The sequence below is a fragment of the Ornithorhynchus anatinus genome, chromosome 4, assembly GCF_004115215.2.
Source record: "Ornithorhynchus anatinus isolate Pmale09 chromosome 4, mOrnAna1.pri.v4, whole genome shotgun sequence".
NCBI lineage: Eukaryota > Metazoa > Chordata > Mammalia > Monotremata > Ornithorhynchidae > Ornithorhynchus > Ornithorhynchus anatinus.
The window spans coordinates 24951050-24968265 of NC_041731.1; the positions used below are offsets into that span (position 1 = coordinate 24951050).

The 17216-nt window shown below is 55.9% G+C and overlaps 1 protein-coding gene across 3 annotated transcripts in view; it reads left to right on the forward strand.

Annotated features, from left to right (window-relative positions):
- NIBAN2 (niban apoptosis regulator 2) overlaps positions 1-17216 on the forward strand; it is a 69401-nt gene extending 52185 nt beyond the window's left edge. For all 3 annotated transcript variants that reach the window (XM_029062966.2, XM_029062967.1, XM_029062968.2), the window contains 9 exons: positions 3008-3123; positions 4398-4502; positions 5897-6059; positions 7133-7320; positions 8548-8703; positions 10750-10866; positions 11957-12064; positions 12962-13073; positions 13643-17216. In XM_029062966.2, the coding sequence (XP_028918799.1) occupies positions 3008-3123; positions 4398-4502; positions 5897-6059; positions 7133-7320; positions 8548-8703; positions 10750-10866; positions 11957-12064; positions 12962-13073; positions 13643-14304 (1727 nt within the window). In that variant the 3' untranslated portion in view covers positions 14305-17216. The remainder of the gene's footprint in view (positions 1-3007; positions 3124-4397; positions 4503-5896; positions 6060-7132; positions 7321-8547; positions 8704-10749; positions 10867-11956; positions 12065-12961; positions 13074-13642) is intronic.

A 17216-nucleotide genomic window follows, 5' to 3' on the forward strand; every position in this document is an offset into this window, starting at 1 on the left:
GGGAACAAGCAGGCTTGAGCTAGTCAACACTTTCAAGGGGCCCACCATAGGCTGGGAAGGGCACCCCAGCTGCTGTCAATTCAGAGGCAGAGATGAATGAGCTCCAGCCACCCCTCTGCCTGCCTGTGTGATCTGCCAGCCCCAGGCTCGGGGCTGACACTGTAGCCTGTTCATCCTACTGCCCGTAGGGAACAGGGGTGCCCTGATGAGTGGACCCTGTATCCCTGGGTGTGGGGCTGTTGGCGTGGGAGGGGGCCCGAGGGCCACATTGTCCCTCATAGAGGAGGCTCAGCGATTCTCCAAGCAGCCCGGGGCCCGGCCTGGTACTCGTCATGGGCATTGCCTGAGGCCAGGCCAGGGCCCACCCCAGCCTCTGTGGGGGCAGTCCTCTCCCTGAGTGATGTCAGGGAAGTGTGGGTGGTGGTCTTCTCTCTGCGGACTCATGTCCATGAAGATGATGGTCATTGTGGTCCTGATTGAGCACAGACTTTGTGCCAAACACAGTGCTCAGCCCAAGGATAGGTAGAAGACGATCAGTTTGGACAGTGTCCCTGTTCCATATGGGACTGACAGACTAAGGGGGTGGGAGAACAAGTATTTTAATCTCCATTTTACGGATGAGCAAACTAAGTCACAAAGCAGTGAGAAGCAGCTTGGCCTAGTGGAAAGAACACGGACCTGGGAGTTGGAGGACCTGGATTCTAGTCCCGGCTCTGCCAATTACTTGTGTGACCCTGGGCAAATCACCTTACTTCTCTTTGTCTCAATTTCCTCAACTGTAAAATGGGGATTTAATACCTATTCTTCTTCCTCCTACTTAAACCGTGTGCCCCATACAGAACAGGGACTGTGACCAACCTAGTTAACTTATACCTACCCCAGAACTTAGAATGATGTTTGGCATATAGTGAGTGCTTAACAGATACCATTTAAGAAAATTATATGATTTGCCCAAGGTGATGCGGTGCGTGTGCGATGGACCTAGGACTAGATTGGAGGTGACCTAAGGGTTCCCCTAGATCTGCCAGGAACGTGCACCCCCAACCCCCACTCCAGCTTGGTAATGTAGGACAAAAGGTAGGACCAGTCAGCATTTAGGACACCAGGATGAGGCAATGAGGGCCTGAATTCATCTGCTCTTAGGAGCTCAGGAATCTGGCCCTTTCCTGCCAGTACAGCTGTCCTGGTACTTGTACCAGGCCTGGCACTTCTGGAAGGAGAGGTCTGCCTTATCTAGGGGTGGCTTCACCCCCAGTTGTTCTCTTGATTTTTGTTTTTTAATGGTACTTGGATCAGTTACTTTTAAGTATCAGGCACTGTACTAAGCGTTGGGGTAGATCCAAGGTAATAAGGTTGGAAACAGTCACTCTCAGGTTGCATAGTTTGTCAGAGATATAGGATTTAATCCTCATTTTAAAGATGAGGTAACTGAGGCACAGAGACATTAAGTGATGTGCCCAAGGTCACACAGCAGACAAGTGTTGGAGCTGGGATTAGAACCCTGGTCCTCTGACTCCCAGGCCTGGATTCTTTCCATTAGGCCACTCTGATCCTGAGGCAGAAGCATTTCTGGAGAGGGAAGGAGGAAAGCGAAGGGGAACGAATTCTCACAAAGCAATCAAGTGGGAGTTGAGGTTTCTGAAATACGATTCTTTGTCTCCTGGTCTTGGGAAGTCAGGCTCAGGAAGGCCGATGGTCATGACTCACCCTAAACCAGATTTTCTTGGATTTTAACCACTTTCTCCCCTCGTTGGGTTTCCAGTAGGGCCCCCTTCCTGGGGCTGGCCCTGAGGCCCCACTTTCCTCTCAGCAGGATGGGATTGGAGGCCAGGGCTCAGAACCCAGGATCAGGCTGGTGGCCCAACTGTGTCCTCAGGCCTCAGAACTGAGCTGCAGCCTGGCAGTCCACATCCCATCCTTGGCTCCGGACACCTTGGGGAAGCTGTGTTGGGACTCTGGGCCTAGGAGAAAAGGGGAGAAGCAGGGAGAGATTCACTGGTGCATGATAGCAGCATAGTGAAAAGAGCACAGGCTTGAAAGTCAGACAACCTAAGCTGGTTCCACCACTTGCTGCCTGAGTGGTATGGGGCAAGTCACTTCACTTCTCTCTGCCTCAACTTCCTTATCTGTAAAATGGGGATTTGATACCTGTCTCCCTTGTACTTAATTAAGACTTTGAGCCCCTTGTGGGAAAGCATCTGTGTCCAACCCAATAAACTCGTATCTACCCCAGTGCTTAGAAAAGTTCTTGATACATAGTAAAGAAAGAGAATCAGTGTAGCCTAGTGGAAAGAGCATGAGCCTGGGAGTCAGAGAACTAATCCCAGCTTTTCCAATTGCTTGCTGTGTGACTTGGGCAAGTCATTTAACTTCTCTGTGCTTCAGTTTCCTCAGCTGTAAAATGGGCATTAAATCCTACTTAAACCGTGAGTTCCGTGTGGGGCAGGGACTGTGTCCAAACTGATAAACTAATATCTACCCTAGTGCTTAGAACAGTGCTTGACACATGGTAAGTGCTTAAATACAATTAAACTACAAATCCCATAATCATGATTTATTATTACCGGGTCAGCAGGGCACAGAGAAAGCATGGGGTCCTCAGAACCCCAAGTGGGGATTTTGGCAGGACCAGCCCCTGGCCCGGGGGCAATGCTGTACCCATTGCAGGCACCCAGAAAGTGTCAGGGAGAAGCCAGGCAGAGAACACGAGAGTCCTCAAGTGGCTGGGGGGAAGCCCGAGGTGGACCACTGGCTATCTTCTGGGATGAAGACCTTCTTGTTCTAAGAGCCCAGTGATGCCATTTATTTCCTCTTCTGGCAGCCGAGGCTTGGAAATAGCCAAGTAGAGGGTCAAAAGAGCCCAGATCCCAGCTCAATCTAGAAAGCTCCCTCCGCCACTCACTTCCCTTGTCCCTTTTCCCTGCCCATTTGTCTGGCTGTGGATCCCAAGAGTGCGGTGCTGACACCATGCTCTCCGCCCCCCATTCATCCTCTTTTCCACCCACAGGAATCCCTGAGCACTCCAAGGTGGAGGGCCCGGCCTTTACAGATGCCATTCGCATGTACCGTCAGTCCCAAGAACAGTATGGCACTTGGGAGATGCTGTGTGGGAATGAAGTCCAGGTAAGGAAGTACCTGAGCCGAACAGGACCCTGTAGCCAAGCAGCCTGAAATCGACTTGGCGGGTGGCGGCTGGGGCATCAGTCCATCACCCACTGACCTGGCCAGCAAAGAGGGCCAGGACCACCAGGGGTGGGAGATGGGAGCCTTCTCCCTGGGCCATATTCTACAAGTTGACAGCAAAGACCAGAGTCGCAGCTGAATCCTGTCTTCCACACCTGAATCAAGAGTGTGGGGAGCCTCCAGTCTCCCCCTTCTCCACTCTGTACCTCCCTCTTCTGCTCACCTCATCTTCACTGAAATGACCCTTGCATCAAACATAAACTCCTGGCCACTGGCTTCAAACTACCCCCTCCCACTGCCTCCATAAATGTCTACTCTCTTTACTCGCTGTTCCCTTGCTTGTTCTCTGCTCTGCCAAATTTCCCTTCTTACAGTAACTCATGCTCCAATCTCTCCAAAACTCCCTTCCCGTAAAATCCACCAGATCACATCCCTCCCTGTCATCAAAACTGAGCCCCATCTCCTCCAGGAAGTCTTCCCTGATTAATTCCCAACAGCCTCACTGCCTCCTAGCTTGTGAGCATGTACTCTCCTCCTCAGCATGTAGGTTCAATGTTTTTGCACCCAGTAGATGCCCAACAAATACTACTGAAAAAATAAACAGTCCCAACCCAAATCTCTGCTGGCCTGTAGCCACCACCTTTCCATCCTAAGATGGAGGCAGAGTAGCCGTCCCAGTCCCGGCTCTCCTGGTGGGAATAGATGTAATAATAATTATGGTATTTGTTAAGCGCTTACTAATAATAATAATAATAATAATGTTGGTATTTGTTAAGCGCTTACTATGTGCCGAGCACTGTTCTAAGCGCTGGGGTAAACATGGGAATCAGGTTGTCCCACGTGGGGCTCACAGTCTTAATCCCCATTTGACAGATGAGGCAGTTGAGACACAGAGAAGTTAAGTGACTTGCCCAAAGTCACACAACTGTCAAGTGGCGGAGCTGTGATTAGAACCCACGACCTCTGACTCCCAAGCCCATGCTCTTTCCACTGAGTCACGCTGCTCAGCAGTAGGGAGGGACAGGGACCTCTCCCCAACATCTGTACCTCTGTTTGACCAGAAAGTGGGAGAGACCACCCCCATTCCCTCCCTCGGTCCCCCCCACCCAAATACCACCCTCTTAGCACAAGTGGCGGGAGGGTGGAAAGCAGGCAGGGCTAGCCTGGGGCCGTGGGGAAGCCTGGCTGATGCCGTTGGTGCTTTGACCATTCAGATCTTAAGCAACCTGGTGATGGAGGAGCTGTGCCCAGAGCTGAAGAACACGATTGTCCCGAAGCTCAAGGGAAAACTCCAGGAGAGGCAGAGGCAGTGGATACAGGTGAGCCCACGCTGGTCAAGGTGGATGGGCCGGGGACCAAACCTGGCTGCCCGTGCTGGCTGGCATCTGCCCTCTCCAGGTCCCACTCATGCCCAAAAGCTGCTGTTTTCCCAGGTAGAGTGGAAGCAGCACCCCCAACCGGGCTCCCCTGGCTCTCCCCTCCCCTTGGTCTCGGGGCTACCTCATTCCCACTGACCCTAGCCTTGGAGCACCTCAGCTAGTTGGAGGGTCCCTGCTGCTCTCTAGGGCAGAGGAAGGGGGCAGCATGCCCTTCCACCCCCTGCCCGACTCTTAAAGCAGCTGAGAACATCTGGCCAGGGGACGGGGGACTGGGGGGAGCCGGCCACTTTCCAGTCAGTCTCTGTCATGGCTGGTGTAACTGGGGCAGACTGAAGCCAGGGCCAAGGGCCACTGGCCCTAGCCTATAACTGTGTTTTGTTAGGATGTAGTTTCAATCCGTCAATCAGTTGTATTTTTTCAGTGCTTACTATGTGCAGAGCAGTGTACTAAGTTCTTGGGAGAGTACAACATAAGAATTGGTAGACATGTTTTCTGCCCACAACGAGCTTACAGTCTAAAGGGGGAGTTTGACATTAATATAAATAAATGAATTATGGTTATGTCCATAAGTGCTGAGGGAGGGGTGCAAGTTCAAGGGCAGGGATGATACAGAAGGGATTGGAAAAAGAGGAAATGAGTTTCCAGATGCCTCCTGCAGTCTTTACTCCCTTCACCTCTTCTCTCCTGGAAGCTCCCTAGGGCAGGGCTGCAGCTCCCTGGTTTTGGAAACATTACTGCTGAGCAGTAGTCTATTGCCCAGCCCTTTTAGCGCCTCCTGGTAGCTCTAGATGCTCTCCTGGGCAGAGCTAACCTAACATCCACCAGGCTCTGCCTGGCCTTCACTCCAGGTAGATAGAACCTCAAGCCATCTTTGTTTATGTGGAATTACATTGCCTCAATATAATCATAATCACTTTGGTATTTAAGTGCTTGCTATGTGCTAAGAACTGGGGTAGATAACAGTGCAGTCAGATCAGACACTCCCCTGTCCCACATGGGGCTCACAGTCAAAGGAGAAGGGAGACAGGTGGAAACTGAGGCACAGAGAAATTAAGTGGCATGCCACAAGGTCACGCACCAGGCAAGTGGAAGAGCCAGGATCAGAATCAGGTCTCCCAACTCCCAGACCTGTGCTCTTTCCACTAGATCACATTGCTTCTCTGATTCCCCTAAACTCTGAGGGCCATATGGAGCTTGTACCCTAGGCTCTTGCACTGGCTTTCACATAGCCAGTGCATATAGCCTAAGCCTTGGGGAAAGGAGAGTAGGGAGGCCTGAAGGAAAGTGGGGAGAAGCGACACTACCTCCCTGCCCCACCCCGGTGTCTCCTGCAGATCTCAGATGCCGTGTACAGGATGGTGTATGAGCAAACCAAGGCCCACTTTGATGCAGTGGTAGCAAAGTGCGAGAGTGCCCGACCAGCGATGGAGAGCACCATCCGCACAGACATGGACCAGATCATCACGTCCAAGGAGCACCTGGCCAGCAAGATCAGAGGTTTGGCTGGCCCCCAGCCAGGAGACCCCGTCCCTAATCACCCAGTCCAGGGGAGGGAGGCGGCTGCCACGGTCAGCCCCGACCAGTGTGAAGGGTCAGGACAGAGTTGGAACCCCGATGGACCCAAATAGCTCCCCCCCTTTCTAAACAATTGGGCCCGTACCTGGGTGGATCATCCATTCTGTGGCTTATCCACAGCAGATTTCCCCACTCTCAACCACTGCCAGTCTGCCTCCCCTCTGACCTGCCTCCCCTCTGGTATGTACCAGTGGCTCAGTCTGTTTTTTTCCACTGTCTGGTTTGAACCAGGCCACATCACCCACCCCACCCCGCAAAAGAGTAGATAAGAAGAGAATCCTGCTGAACATTTTCACCTTAACCTTCTTTGTGCCCTCACAGAAATAAAAGATCACTCTTCAAAAGACTTTTGAAGGGGTAATTCTCTCTTCTCTCTTGGAAGGCAAACTGGGTACCTTACCTGGCCAGTGAAATCTGGGGCTGTTCTGGTGTTAGCAGAGCACAAGTAGGCACTTCTACAGAAGACCAAGCCTCTCCCCACTAGTGTCTGTAGTTTTCCCAGCTCTCCCTGAGGCTGGCCCTCTGCAAGCTGGGCCACAAGATGGCCAGTTCGTTTGGACCGGGAAGAAACTGATGCCCCTCCAGTGGAGTCTGTGTTTGAATGGGGACTCTCCTCTCCCCGCCCCATTGTTCCTGCCCTGTGGCACAGCCTCCTTCCTTCCCTGTCCTCCCAGCCTGTGCTGGACGGAGTGCTCAAGGGGGCCTGGAAACCCTTATTTGATCTTGCTGGTGGGGCCACGGCCAGCTGGGGGACCAGTGCTCCGTATCCAAGGCTGTGAAAACTGAGTCCAGCAGCTGCTGCATAAATGCGAATTTGGGCTACAAGGGCAATTATCTGGTTGATTGGTTCCAGGGGGACCCAGAATTATGTGGTTGGGGCTCCTGTGCTACAGAAAAACGTTTGACCCCACAACGGGCCAGGGGGACCAGAGGCCGAGGCCGCCACAGGGAGGCTGGGGCCAAGAGGTTGACCTGTCCCGTTGCTCCCCGACCAGCCTTCGTCCTCCCAAAAGCCGAGATCTCTGTGCGGAACCACGTGCAGCCGTACCTGGCCTCCATCCTGGAGGCCCTGATGATTCCCACCAGCCAGGGCTTCGCGGAGGTGCGCGACGTCTTCTTCAAGGACGTGACCGACATGAACATGAACATCATCAATGAGGGTGGCATGAACAGGCTGGGAGAGGTGAGACCACCGCCGGCTGCTGGAATCCTGCCCGAGCACAGGCCACAGGGACCAGAGTAGCCCCCGCCATGGGAATGGGAGTCTGAAAAGGGAAGATGGGGATCACCCATGCCCTGCTGCAGGGCAAAGCTGAGCCCCAAGTTAAGGGGTGGGAGGAGCACAGGTGGGGCTCATTTCCCAGGGATGGTGCTTGAGTCACCTTCCCCTCCCAGGATAGCACCGGGACCTCAGCAAACAGCCCTAGCCTGTGGATCAACACCCCCCCGCCCGCCCAAAGACCGCAGCAATTCTGGGGCTCCTGAATGGTGGGCAGGAGCAAGCTCTCCCCTGGGCAAGCTAATGAACTTTATTTTCCTTTCTCTGTGGGGGAGTTTGAGAGCATATGGGGTGAGGTTGGGTCCCCGACAGGCCAATGTCCCTCTAGACTCAGGCTTGTTGAGGGCACGGAATGTCTGTTATATTACTTTTCTAAGTGCTTGGTATAGTGCTCTGCACACAGTAAGTGCTCAATAAATACAATTGATTGGCTGACAGCTGCAAAACTGTCCTGACATGGGCCATGTCTGGCGCCTGGAGACCGGGCAGCCGGCACCCCAAGAGCACGTATCTGAAGGGGAGGTTACCTAGGCTGCGAGTCGATGGCCAGGAGCCAGAACCAGGCTTTTCTCTGTGCTTTACCATCGCCTGCTGTGCACCCCAACCTCTGGTGGAGACACCTGCCCTGCTCCGCCCACTGAAAAAAGCAACCTTCTCCCCTGGCTCCCTTCTCTGACACCTGCCCCTACCAGTTAACTGTGGGACTGAGAGATGGTGTGAAACTTGGGTCCACTTGTTTCAGAAGTTGATTCCCAAGTCCCACCCAACCACGGCCCTGGACAGCTTTGTGCTCAAGGGGCAACATTCTGCCCCTGCCAGTCTTCCCAGGGAGACCATCCTTCTCCCTCTGATCCCACCAGTCTCCCAGAGAGGACCCCTACTCCTCAATCCCTGACCCCCGTTGCCGCTGATGGAGCTGGAGATGTCATGATCTCCCAGAGGGCCAGGAAGGATTTCCTTTGCTCCCACCCATCACTCCCTCCTTGGTCAAAGTCTCCCAAGGGAGAGAAGCGTATCCCCTTCCCCACTAGGTGCCCCCTACAGTACTAATGGCTATGGTGGAAGAGCCCCACCTAGGAGCAGGGGGAGAGTTTCCCCTGGGCTCACCCCGTCTTCCCTTTGTCTCCCCAGTACATGGAGAAGCTGTCGCAGCTAGCCTACCACCCTGTCAAGATGCAGATCTGCTATGAGAGGATGGAGCAGCTGAAGCTGGAGGGGCTGCGTCAGCGGTTTGACGTCTCCAGCACGTCCGTGTTCAAGCAGAGAGCCCAGATCCACATGCGAGAGGTAAGGACACAGGCGTCTGCAGCACCAGGGCGGTCACAGCAAGGGGTAGACATGGGCAAGCTCTAGGGGGCCTCTGCTACTCCTCCCATGGGGGCCCAGAACCAATGCTTCCTAGACTGCCTCCCTGTTAGCCCCCTCCCCCTCTGGTGTAAACCCATGAGGCATCAGGTCCAGGCCAGGCCCTGCTCTCAGGCTCCTCCCCTAGGAAAGTGCCCACAAGTAGTCTCTGCCAGGCACCCGGGAGCCCTCCCTCACCCACCTCCCCTCACTTTGCCCCCTTCCTGGACCTACATCCCCCCTTTCCTAGACCTACGTTTTACTCCTGGATGCATGGGACCTATACTGGGAAGTTGCTGTGAAGCCCCAAACCTGGAGGGCCTGCCATGTGGGTCAGTGCAGCCATGTGAGACCAGCAAGAATGTGTAAAATGGGCGGAGGCTGTCTTGGGGAAGGAAGGGAGATGGTTGTGCCAGGAGGGTGGGTCATGGTGTGCTGTGGGCCAGGATCACGCACATTTGGTCCCTGAAGGAGGAGCTTCTCCCCAACCCAGGTTCCTTTCTGCCTTTGCCCTCCTGCCCCGGGGGCCTCTGCTGCTTCCCTTAGGCTGCTATCTTTGTCCGGCTTGTTTCCTGCCTGCCTCCGGTCTCCCTGGTCTCCTCTTCAGCCTGACAGGCTGTCCCGCCCCAGAGTCTCCCTCAGTCAGCTCTGCACTGCCCTGCCTCCTTCTTCCCAACCGTGGTCAAGCAATGAAAATTGAGCATGAGAGAGAGAGAGTGTGGATGTATGTGTTTGTACATACTCATTTACCCGCTCAGCCAGCTGAAGCCTCAGGGTGAGAAGACAATCTCCAGCCCCAGATCCAGTGAGTCTGTTTCACTCCTCTTCCAAGAATCGGTCAACCAATGGTATTTATTGAGTGCTTACTTTGTGCAGAGCACTGTACTGAGCAGTTGGGAGAGAACAAAACAATAGAGTTGGTAGCCATGAAGGTTACAGCCTAGTGAGGAAGACAGACATCAAACTAAAATGACCACTGGCATGATAAGTGCTGGGGTCAGTGGGAAAGGAGGGCACAGTCAGCCAGACCAATCCTCCCCTGTTCTGCTGAGGGGAAGACTTTTGTTGTCCTGGGCAGCAGGCAGAACTCTGGACAAGGGTAGAGGGAAGCTCTGGCCTGCAATCCCGTAGACATGCTATGGGATTCCAGGGGCCTTCCCTTTACCATCTGAGGAATGGGAATATTCTGGTTGCCAGTGGAGCTTGGAATCGGACCCCTAGAGCCCGCTCCCTCCCAGCCTGCCCCAGCTAACCCAGCACCCAGCATCTCCTCCGCCGTATCCATTGCCCTGCTGCCTTCTTGGTCCCACCCCGGCTTATCTGCTGAGAACAGTGGTTTATTGTGAGCCCAAGGATGGGCTAAGGAAAAAAGAGCTAGACAACCCCCCACCCCACATAAAGTGCAACAGAAGGGGAGATGGGCACACACCCACCCAGACACACCCACACATGGACTAAGGTGCTGGTTTTGATGGGAAGACCCTTCCCTGCTGGGCTTGGAAAGGGCCTGAGGTGTCTATTCTCAGTGAGCCGATGAATGGTAGTTACTGAGCACCTCCTGGGGGCCGAGCACTGGACTAAGCACTTGGGAGAGAACAGTGCAGTTCAGACTCTTGGACTCTGACTTGTGAGAACCCCAAAACTCTGCTCCTTTAGCTACCATACCCCACCATCATTATTTTGATTATTTGGGGGGCATTGGAGGCCATGCAGCAGAGCAGGCCTTGCTCCAGTCCCTGGCAGGGTTGAGGGCAGGGTGGGGGATAGATGGAGTTGGGGAGCAAGAGGGGAGCCTGTGGCAGGGAGCATGACTGGCCCACTTCCTGGCCCAGGAGATATGGCTTTTGAGAAGAGGTGGCTCTTACAGGGGTGAAGGGGCAGGAAGAAGGGAAGACAGAGGGACCCGGTGTGTCCTCAGCTTGGTCGGGGGGAGGGAGAGGTTGGTCCTTGGGGGCCATCTCCTTATTGCTGTGTTCTCTTGCCCCCCAGCAAATGGACAATGCAGTTTACACCTTTGAGACACTCTTGCACCAGGAACTGGCAAAAGATCTGAGCCCTGAAGAACTATGCAAGTCCATCCAGCGCATCCTGGAGAGGGTGCTGAAGGTGAGCGGGGCAGGGGGAGCTCCTGAAATGGATGCTGGAAGGTGGCGGGGCAGGGAGAGCCCCTGGAGCGGGTGCTGGAGGGGAGAGGGGAAGGGGGAGACCCCGGAGTGGGTGCTGGAGTGGTCAGGGTTGGGGAGCCAGTGGAGTGAGTGCTGGAGGTGGGCTGCACAAGAGATTCCCAGGCAGGGCCAGGAAGTGGGCAGGTCCTCAGGCTTCCCTCCTTCGTAGACTGGCATGCAGGGCTCTGTGGAGAAGGGTTACCTGAAGTTGAAGGCTTAGTGACAGGTTTCCCTCCACCGCTATCGCTCTCTGTGACAGAGGGACTCTCCTCTGCCCTGCTACCCCACCCTCCCCACAGGAAGCGTAGGGGGTGCCCCTGCTCACTTGGTCAGTCTCCCATTTAGCACAGCTGGGCTGATGGGTTTTCACCTGGGGCCCGGTGGAAAAGGAGCCAAGAGGTGGTCTGGGAGCCCCACTTTCGAGTCCTTCTGCTTCAGGATGGGCTCTGCTACTGAGGCCCTTGTGGGGGCAGAGTCAGGGCACCAGACCAAGAAAAGGATCCCCCTCCAGACTGCTGCCATTTGGGTTGGTGAGTTGGGGTGGAGTGTCCAGTGAGACAGAGGGCAGACTGGTGGCAACTTAAAGGTTTTGAGGCTACGGGCTGCCACGTTCACTGTAGACTTGGCCTAATGAAAAGAGCACAGGCCTGGGAGTCAGAGGACCTCGGTTCCACCACTACCTGATATGTGACCTTGGGCTACTCATTTCCCTTAATAGGGATTTAGAGTGTGAACCCCATGTGGGACATTGACTGTGTCCAACCTGATTAGTTTTTATCTACCCTTGTGCTTAGTACAGAGTCTGGCAGGAAATAAGCACTTAAGTATCATTAAAAAAATAAATAAAGCTGCTGAACCCAAGCCCCAGTGCACCTGAGGAAGACAGGGCTCCTGCCCGCTCCTTCCCTTCCTCGGCTGCCAGCCTCTCTGCCCTTCTTCCCAACCCCCACCTCCGGCTCCCATCATCTCTCTGCTCCAACCCCCGGCCCCAACCCCTGGGCTCTGACCGCACCCCTCCTGCTCTTCGGCAGAAATTTGACTATGACAGCAGCACGGTGAGGAAGAAGTTTTTCCGGGAGGCCTTGCTGCAGATCGCCGTCCCGTTCCTGCTGAAGAAACTGGCACCGACGTGCAGAGCTGTGAGTGGGAGGTCTGGCCCCCGCGGGCCAGGGTTGGGGGCTGGTGAGGAACCTGGTCGGGGTCAGGGGCTAGGGAGGGACCTGGTCTGAAGGACAGGACAGGCTGCGAGGTCCTGGTCCTGCATCTTGTCCAAAGCAGGCATTTCCAGGCCAGGCCGCTGCCACCCGGCTTGCCCAATGTGGGCTTGTGCGCTGGGAGCCGACCCTACCTGGTGCCGGCCTTTTAATAATAATAATAATAATAATGTTGGTATTTGTTAAGCACTTAATATGTGCAGAGCACTGTTCTAAGCACTGGGGTAGATACAGGGTAATCAGGTTGTCCCACGGGAGGCTCTCAGTCTTAACCCCCATTTTACAGATGAGGGAACTGAGGCAGAGAAGTTAAGTGACTTGCCCACAGTCACACAGCTGACAGGTGGCAGGGCTGGGATTCGAACCCATGACCTCTGACTCCCAAGCCCAGGCTCTTTTCACTGAGCCACACTGCTTCTTTTGCCTTTCAGGGTTTACCAACCCCCAAGGTGGGGAGAGGGGGAGGCAGCCAGGGTGGCAACCAGAGGTCCCTGCCTCATGAGTGCCAGTCCACCCCACAGTTCATCCCGTGCAGGGCTTCCAGGAGCCCTTCCCCAAGTTCCCAGCCTGCACCAGCACCCCATCTTCCACAGGTCCCTAGCCTCGTTCTCTTTCCGCCTGGATAAAGATTAGAAAAGAGCAGAGCGCACCACCCTGAAGGTCCTGGCCCTTGTTCAGACCCTGCCAGTAGACGGGGAGAGCCGGGGTGCACATCAAGGGTGCTGATTCGCTCTGCTCTAATCTGCCCCGGCCCCAAACTACACCACACTGCAGTGAAGCAATCCCCTCACCATGCTGACCTGGCCCGCTGTGCCCCTGCAGGAGCTGCCCCGCTTCCAGGAGCTGATCTTCGAGGACTTCTCCAGGTTCATCCTGGTGGAGAACACCTACGAGGAGGTGGTCCTGCAGTCCGTCATGAAGGATATCACACAGGGTGAGGGCCCCGGCCCCGGGGGGAAGCCTGTGATGTGGGCCGGCTCAGGCTTACTAAACCCGGGGACCTCTGGCTCCGGGAATGCCGAGCCCTGGTGTGCTGGCTCGTGTCAACCCTTGGGGTGCCTCCGGCCACCTACCTTGGGGAGAGGAGCAGGAGGGACTCCCCGTTGCGGGGGCAGTGATGGGGTGGGAGCTCCCAGTGCGGGGAAGGCAGTGAAGAGGAGGGTGGGGGTTCCCACCAACAGCTGACCCTTCTTGACCTCTTCGCCTCCACAGCCCGCAGGACCTCCCCACCGGGAGGGGGCAGAGGAGGAGGTGGCTTGGAACTCGGGGTCCCCTGGGGCTGAGCTGCTCTCCTCTGAGCCGCTTGAGCCCAGGGCTGTGCTAGGAGTTGCCCAAAATGAAGAAGGTTCCCCCCCGACCCTGGAACCAGATTAGCCTATGGGAGAGTTGAGCCCTTGCTAGTGGGCGGAAGCAGGGGTGGGAGGCCTGTGCTCACAGTGGCCGGGCCGGGACCCAACTGACCAGCCCCGACTCACCAGCCCCGGTCCCCTCTCGCCCTTCCAGCTGTGAAGGAGGCCGCGGTGCAGAGGAAGCACAACCTGTATCGGGACAGCGTGGTCCTGCACAACAGCGACCCTAACCTGCATCTGCTGGGTGAGGGCGTCCCCATCGACTGGGGCGAGAAGTGTGGGGCCGCTGAGTCGGAACCTGCGCCAGACCGGCGGCGCCGGGCCAAGCAGGTGGTGTCAGTCATCCACGACAACGACGAAGAGGGTGAGGGCCAATGCGAGGGAGCTACCCTGTCGTACGAGGCCCCCCACGAGGAGGCTTCCTCGGGGGAGGCCCCCGATGGGCTGGGGGTGCTCCGTGGGCTGCTGGGACAGGAGCCTCCGGAAGAGAGCCTGGCTGCCACCGAGTCACTACCCAATGGCACCGCCCCCCGGGAGGGCCCCTGGGCCGGAGAGCCCGGGCCACCGATGGATGCCAGCCAGGAAGAGGACAACCCCGCCCCAGCCCCAGTCCCAGTCAGCCCGCCCAGGAGCCCGAGGAAGGAGGCGGCAGCCGCTCCGTCCTCCCCTCATGCTGGGGCTCCCACAGACATCCCCCGGCCCGGCGACCAGGAGACAGGGGAGGGCATGGCGGGCCATAAAGCCCCCACTCAGGCATCCCCCAGCTACGTCCAGACGACCACAGAAGACAGCGCAGGGGTGCAGACTGAGTTCTAGGCCAGCCCCTCTCCCTCCTGCCCGCTCCCTCCCAGCATGGACCCTGGGAGGCGCTCGCAGCTCTCTTCTCCTGGACTCGGGGAGCTCGGGCCAGGCCAGAGCCAGCGGGCTAAATGGCTATCGGAATCTGGGGGACGGGCTGCACAGGGTGGGCAGAGGGCGGAAGGTGGATCGCATGCGATTAGGACTTGTTATTGCCTTGGGAAGGAGGGAAGGAGGGAAGGGCTGGGGGTGAAAATGGGCTCCAGATACAGCTGAAGCAGCCAGGTTAGAAGGGGTGGGTGTGTGTGTGTGTGTGTGGATGTGTGGGTGGATGTGTGCGCGTGCAGATAGGCACCAGTGTGGATGTTGATCTAGGTGCATGTTCCGGTAGATACGCCCCTGTGTGCACTGTGTGTGATAGTGTGCATGTATGTACAAGAGTATGGCTTTGTGTATGCAGAAGTGCATGCACTGGAGAGGTGTCTGTATGTGTCTGTGTGTTTGTGTTCGTGTGTCCATCCAGATGAGCTGTAAGTTGTCAGACATTTTATTTAGCTAAACCTTGGCTCGTGCTTTCTACGGACTAGGTCCCATAGACTCTCTGCCGCTGTAGGGTTAGGGTTGGGGAGGCCTGACTTCCTTCTACTCTTTTAGGTTTAGGTAGTTGATGGGGAGTGGTGCCGGCTGGGAGGGCTACCCCTCTGACCCTCCCACACCTCCCCCCATTCCAATTCCCTCCCCCCACCCAGAAACAGACCCTCTTTCTGTCAGCTCTGTCAGGTGACATGTGGGCTGACTCAGCCCTCAGGGGTATCCGTCCGTCCTGCATCGTCCAGTCTCCAACCAAGGGCAGAGAAGTGCCCCCTGGCACACAGAGGACAAGGTGGCCTCTGCCACAGGGAGAGGGCTAGAGCTCAGCTGGGCCCCCAGCCAGGGCATGGTGCAGCTGAGTTGGGAGAGACAGCAAATTACCCCAGACTCTCCCTGCCTCCCCTCTCCCTGGCAGAAGCTATAACCTTTGTAAGCATCAACTTCTTCCTTCCCCTACACCAGCCCAGGGCAAGAATCCCATGTGTTCCTGCCCTGGTACCCCCACCCCCATCTCATTCTGCCCCACTCCAGCTGCCCAACCTAGAGCACCCCCAGGCTTCCTAGATCCCCCCCAGCCCCCTCCTCAACCTCAGTCAGCCTCAGCAGGCCCCCAGCACAGCCCCATACCCTGGAGAGAAACGGGCCTTTCCAGATCAGAGCGGGCAGTTGCTGTTTTCACCTCCAGAGTGCTACATGTCTGCTTCCCTGTCCTTTCTCTCGTGCCGCCCTTGCCCCATTGCGGGGCCTAGGCTAAGGTCCGCTCACCTGCCAGGCTGGGAATCTTGTTGGCTTTTTGATTTTCCAGGGGGGAGAGTAGGCCAGGGACCACGGGCTCAGTGTGGTCTCTGTACCTATTTGCCTTCAGCAAAGAAGCAACAAGAGATTGGGGAGAGCAGTCAGGGGGAGCCCGCCCTCTCTCACCCTCTCCATTCTTAACATAAGCCCCCAGTCCTCCAGCACTGTGTTATGTCGAGCCTGAAGGCAGCCAGCCAGGGCCCTCCCTGGTCTGTAACGTTGTCATTCCTCTGCATTGGAGTTTGCCGGTCCAAAGGTGAAGTGAGGGAGGAAAGGAGACTGCCTGATCCCTCGAATTGAATCTTCACAAATTCCTCCCCCCACTGGAATCAAGGAAACCTGAAAGAGGCAGGAGCAGCCAGGGACAAGGCCCCATGAGGTGTGGGGGGAAGCATTTGAGGCATCGCTGGGGCGGACTGCCGTAGATGTGGGGGCAAAGTTGGCCAGGGAGAGGCCTGATTCATGGTGCCGTGTGCTGAAAGAATGTCTGGGGTTGGGGAGGGGCTTCCCTGTGGTGGTGTCTGAGACGGGAAGTTCCTGGATGTCCAGGAAGGAGTTTCACGGGGGAGGGAGGAGTGGATGTAGCGGAGAAGAGGGCTTGGGGGAAAAAGATCAGGATGTTTTATGTTGAAAGGTAGGGCTAGGGGAGAGTAAGGGAGCTTGGTGAGGAAGAGGAGAGGGGAGTTTTCACAGCTGCAAGGAGGATTTCTGAGGGTAGAGAAGTCACCATGGGAAGGGAGGTGGAGTAGGGATCTGTGCCCCAAGTGTGGGGGTGCTGGATGCGGGAGGCCTGTGTCCTTAGGAAGGAGGGCCCTTTTCCACCTTCCTCGTTCCCCAGGTCTCTGTCTTCAGACCTCGATCTCTGGTCCTTGGCTGTTCTAAATTGGGTGGGGCTTCTCCACCGTCCCACCCAAACTGAGGCTCCAGAGGAAGCCTGGCTGTCACCCTTGCCTTTTAGAGTCCATGTGTCTGGCTGCAGGGCTGATCTTGCCTGGGCATAGTGAGCGGTGCTGTTTTTCATTTTCGGGGTCTGGAGCGCTTGAGCAATTGCTCCTGCTCAGGACCGTTGCCGCTGGGCTGGCCTGCAGGATCCCTCACTAAGGAAGGGATGTGAATCTTACTCTAGAACCTTTGGAGAATTAGCCCTGGGCAGGCAGGCGGGCGGGACCCTCCCTAGACCCCAGCCCTGCCCTGGCTCCAGGGCTGACGGTCATCCTGGTCATTCCTTGTGCTCGCTTGTATTTCCTTTTCCACATAAACCATTCCCTTTGTTCCTTCATCTCCGTCCAGCCCATGCTCTGAGAAGTGAGCACGAGTGTAGTGGGACTTTTCCTGTATAGATCCCTTCTGTCTGTAAGGCGCAGGCATCTGTGCAAAGGCTTCCTTAAATGGGGTCTGGACTCCCCCCATCCCCACCTGCTGCCCCTCCAGTGCCTTATGTTGGGAACTTCTGTTTGCCTCTTCTGATATATATATATATCATCCTGAAAAATTATACAAATGTTTATGCTTATGCTAATTAATAAATGCTTTATTTAAAACCA